This window comes from Astyanax mexicanus, unplaced genomic scaffold (assembly GCF_023375975.1).
Source record: "Astyanax mexicanus isolate ESR-SI-001 unplaced genomic scaffold, AstMex3_surface scaffold_31, whole genome shotgun sequence".
NCBI lineage: Eukaryota > Metazoa > Chordata > Actinopteri > Characiformes > Acestrorhamphidae > Astyanax > Astyanax mexicanus.
In genome coordinates this window covers 1,405,945-1,411,140 of record NW_026040041.1, presented here as the reverse complement: position 1 = coordinate 1,411,140, position 5,196 = coordinate 1,405,945, and the positions used below count along the sequence as shown (strand labels likewise).

At 40.1% G+C, this 5,196-nt stretch overlaps 1 protein-coding gene across 1 annotated transcript; it reads right to left on the bottom strand.

The window, feature by feature from the left end:
- Window positions 1-1,215: 1,215 nt before the first annotated feature.
- LOC125788835 (zinc finger MYM-type protein 1-like) lies at window positions 1,216-2,682 on the bottom strand. The gene has a single exon (XM_049472711.1). It carries the CDS (start codon window positions 2,680-2,682, stop codon window positions 1,216-1,218), a length of 1,467 nt encoding a protein of 488 aa, XP_049328668.1.
- Between the last annotated feature and the right edge of the window lie 2,514 nt (window positions 2,683-5,196).

Here is a 5,196-nt window from a genome sequence, read left to right as displayed (position 1 = left end):
CTGCAATACATTCCCTCCTTTGTGTTCCTCCGTTTTGTTTGCGAGTCTTTTTGGACCCCTTTTTGATATGGGGCACGGGGAGAGGAGAGGGGCGTGACCTAAACCGAAAGGGGGTTATGGAGGATTAATGTCATCAGCTGGAGCCTCTGCCGCTATACGTAATGCTGGCTGCTGGCCAGTTCATCCAGCCGTTCTGACCGAGCTAACCAGGCAGAACAACAGCTATTTATAGTTCATAAGTTAATGCTAATAATTTATTTTACGTTTACATAATTATTAAATTTAATTATTAAATTATAGAACATTGTTGATGTCAGTTTTTAAATTGAGCATGAGGCTGAATTTGGCTTCTTTTTCACCAGCATGCTTGCTGCAGTTACATGCGGCCGCCTGTAGATGGCGGATTTTAACAGGAAAAAGCCCCATTAAAACAGCACTGTGCAAACGCTTTAAATAAAAAGGAAAAACACAGAAAGACCTTGAAGTTTATTTTAGATTTATATATAGATAAATTAAAATAATAAGACAGAAGATAACATAAAATAAGAATGTTTTACTCTCCCTGGAGGAATTGGAGGAATTGGACTGTTCCAGGAACTTATATACAGATACACACAAGTAGACACGTCAGAAAAATAGAATAATAACAAAGGAAGACATTTTCTCATACCAGAATGTGATTTTAGATTTTTTTTTTTGTGATAGTTTTACTTTCTCGTCAGCATTAAAGACCCCAATTTGACTCCACAGAGTTTGAGCTGAGAGCTGAGGCCAGATCTGCACATTTAAAACTTACTCTTACACTCACTAACAATAACACACACACACACACACACACACAGTCTTTTTGAGAGTGGGCAAATTAGGCCTGGACAATAATTAGATATCAGTATTTATCACGATAAGAAATGTTTCAATAACAGTGATATCATTTTTGTGTCATATCGATATGTATTATTTACAGAATCTGTCACGGACAGGCATTTCACTGCAGAGCTGAACACAATCAGCCTCCGTAGCAGGGCTACATCAGTGCGTGATGACGTAATCACACAGGCACGTAGCCAGATAGCAGGGGCGGACTTGGTAGTTCTGGGGCCCCAAGCAATGTTTTTTCTGGGGGCCCTGATCATACGTTTTTTTGGTTGTTTGTTTTTTTAATAGCAAAATGCAATATTAACTCACCTTGCACTATTTTCAATCTTCCTACTGCACTCAGAATTGAACCATCCTGGTTTTGGTTTCAGCAAATGCGTTGATGATGTCCTCCATATTCAATGACCTACGGACTCTCTGCTCGATAGAGATCATTGCTAAGCCAGTCAGTCTTTCTTGAGACATGGTGGAGCGCAGGAAATTTTTTATCAGTTTTAAGGAGGAGAAGCTTCTTTCTCCTGAAGCAACAGTGATGGGCAATGTCAAGAGTAAGCGCAGGGCAATGCTTAAATTGCCATAAAGCTCCAAGAGATTCTCCTTGTAAATGTAATCTAAAATATCTGCAGGAGAAGAGATGTGATCTGGAAAAACACTGACAGCTGCCGTCACTTCCAGAACCAGGTCTTGGCTGTCAACATCACCCAGTGTGCGCTCCAGTTTCTTACATGAGTCCTCCAGAGTGTCCTCTTGAATTGCCTTCTTCATGTTATTTGCATAGTACAAAAATCCAAACAAAGAAAAGAAAACATCGACTTGGGTGAACCTTTCACTGATACTGATTAGTGCTGTATCAATCAGGGGAAGAAAAACATCCTGATTAAAACGCTGTTCTGGTGTAAGCTGAACTTCGTCCTTCCCCTCATAAAGGAACTTGCGAGTTGTTCTTCTTTGTCTTGCCACTGGAAATGTCATATCTACCTGTAATTTCTCTGCAATTTCTCTTGCTTCTGTTTTGGCAGATGAAATTCCATGATCCCGGTATTCTTGGAGAAACTGTTTAACATGGTCAGTCTCTCTCTTCACTGCATCAATTGCCATATTCGGGCTCTGTAGGAGTTTGCTTACATGGTTAATGTGAAACAACACATTGTACCAGATCACAACACAAAGAATAAATTGCCATGACATCAGTTCCTTACACAAATTCTGTGCTGAATACAGTGTCTCTCCATCCTTTTTCTCTGCAGCATGTTCAGTGAGCACAGATAAGGCCTCAATCATCTCTGGATATTGGTGGCGCAAGGCTTTTACACTTTCAATACGGCACTCCCACCTCGTTGTTGAAAGATTTTTCACAGTGAGCTTTACATGGCGCTGTAGGATTGACCAGCGGTGCACAGAAGAACTGAAAAGGTTGTAGAGCCACTGAAGAATGCCAAAAAAGGTCACAGACAACACAGAAGACTTGGCAGCATCAGCTACAACAAGGTTTAGTGAATGACTGCTGCAGGGAACACACAGTGCCTTTTGGTTTATCTCCAGCACTCTTTTCTGAACTCCCTGCTTGTGTCCCATCATATTGCTTCCATTATTGTAAGACTGACCACGGCAGTCTGCGATGTTCAGTTTCATGTGTTTGAGCTCTTCAGTGAGGGTATTACACAGGCCTCTTCCTGAGGTGTCCTGAACGCTGAAAAAACCAACAAAGTGCTCTGAGATGGAGGCTCCTGAACATGATTCACAATTCACAATGCGTAGTACCAGGGACATTTGTTCATTGTGACTGGTATCTGGAGTGCAGTCCATTATTACAGAAAAGTATTTCGCATCCTTAACTTTCTGGACAATTGCATCCTTTGTTTTCTGTCCAACCAATGAAATTAGTTCATTCTGAATGGTTTTACTTAAGTAGTGATCTTTGATCTCCTTTTTGTCAATCCTTCTGAGGTGTTCACTCATTAACTGTGCCATTAACTCTATCTGGCCAAGAAAGTTGCCATTATGGGGCTCAAATAGTTTCTCTGAATGCCCTCTTAGTGCCTGGTTGCGTTCTGCTAAATGACAAACAATAGCAAGTATCCTTCTTAAGACAGCTTTCCTATGCTGTACTTCAAGGGCACGTAATTCCTGACAAGCATTGTGCCTGTTTTAAGCCTCTCTGCTAATTCACGCCAGTTTTGCATGTTTGCACGGTGTATTTTGCTTTTTTCATGATCTCTTAAATGACTGTGAATATTGATCCACGAGCGAAATCCACTGCTACTGAGAGCAAACTTGCTTTCCCTCTCAAAAACAGTGCAACAGAAGCAGAACACAGAATCGCTGCTCAGTGAATAAACTAGCCAATTCCGATTTATTTTCTCTCCGTTGTTCATTTTCATGTGGTAGTTGTCGACAGTAAATCGACGAGGTATTTTGTCGTTGTTTTGAGGAAAGTCAAACTCCTTTATTTGAACTGGCCCACGTTTTATAATTTCACATCGCTGTTGGTCAGTCAACGTTTCTGGCCAAAGCGCTGGGTCGTCAGAAAGAACGGTAATTTTAGCTGCGCTTACCGTCTCTTCTAGGATTGACTGCTGTGGGGAACTGTGTAGAGAAACACTAGACCCAGCCACTTCAGCTGCTACGGGTGCAGCATCTTCCTCTGACAACCTAGCGGTCTCAGGTACCTCATCCTCGTCTGACTTTTCATCTCTTGCTGCTAAGAAAAAATTGGTAAGCTTTGTCAAGCTTTGAGTACTGGATTTCCTCTCCTTTATTTTCCTTCTTTTTTGGGCACCGCTGGGGTAAGAGCGCTTCATTGTTGTGCCTCCTTAGTTAACCTCGACTAGCTTAACTTATGTGTATGGTGTCTCTTCGGTGTCAAAAATAAATAAATAATGCGTTTTTTTTTTTTTTTCCAACCTTTTGGCCAGCAGGGGGCCCCCTGATCCCAGGGGCCCCAAGCAATTGCGTGGTCTGCGTGGTGGTTAAATCCGCCCCTGCCAGATAGGCTAGGCTAGGCTAGGCTAGGCTCGGATCCGCTCCAATCTGCATCTAAAATGTCCCACGATGAAGCCAAACTGACCCTAACCGAGCGGTTCCGCTACATACAATATTTTCCTTATTCTGGCTGAAGCGATTTTGTAGTTTATGTTGTAACTGAGTTATTTATAGTTGATAAAGCCTATAGGTTTGATTATTTTACGGGGATATCATGTTCCTTTTATGTGTATGAAGGATTTTTGCATTCTTTATCCTGGTTGAAGCATTTTTATTTTGATCTGTTAAATTTGTTTACAAAAGAATAAGAAGCCTCTGTTATAATTTAAAGTTATTTATATTGGTAATATGTATATAGGTTATAGGTTTATGCTTGACAGGGATGTCGTGTTTTTATTTTGCTATATGCAAATAAAAGTGAGCATTAATTTATTTAGAAATGTTTTATTATATTAAGTGTTATATTATTCTATAGTTTTTGTGTGAGGAGGCTTCAAAAACTTAAATTAAATGTTCAGACAGTAGTGGGTACAAATTTCCATTGCATTCCATTTATTCCTAGCAGTTTTTCTGAGGCCTTCAAAGTATTTATATCGATATGGAAATTGTATCGTATCGACCGAAATTAAGGAATATATTGTGATATAAATTTTGGCCAGCACTAGGGCAAATATATATCTGAGATTTTTTTTTGTTCGAGGTGGGATTATTATACCATAGTGTGAGGAATACACAGTGCTGTAACCTCCAGAATATAAAATATAAAATCACGGAGTCGGTTAAGGAATTAACTTCTGCCCCTCAGTAGAAACAGCCAATCAGCTTGCTGGTTTTGTGGCGCCCAGAGGAGAGTCAGTGTGCTGGTGGGATGGAAGCCCCTCCCCCTCGCTGTGAGATTTAGAAGCGGGGTACAGAATCAGCTGATGTTAAAACAGATCTGGATATACAGAGATTTTTCTAAAAGAAAGGTAAAGGAGCTAACCATGTAAACTGTGGTGACACTGTTTCTGATAGCTGGTTAAAAAGACACGTCTCTGAATCAAAACAGACAGATCAAACCCACTGTGTGATTAATAAACTGCAGCTGTGTTAGTCAGTTAGCTTAACTTTGGAATTAGATAGATAGGGAGTCAAGGTTTAAGAAAAAAATAAACTATATATGTAATGTTCATCTTGCCCTGATGTACCTGATCAGCTAATCACTATTTCATTTTCAAACTGTGTTTATTAATTTAAGATCGCAGGACTTACTGTAAGCTATAATGAACAAAAATTCATTTAAATAACTAGATCTAGAAGCTAGATGTAGAGGATAGCCAGAATTTAAAGGAACAGGGT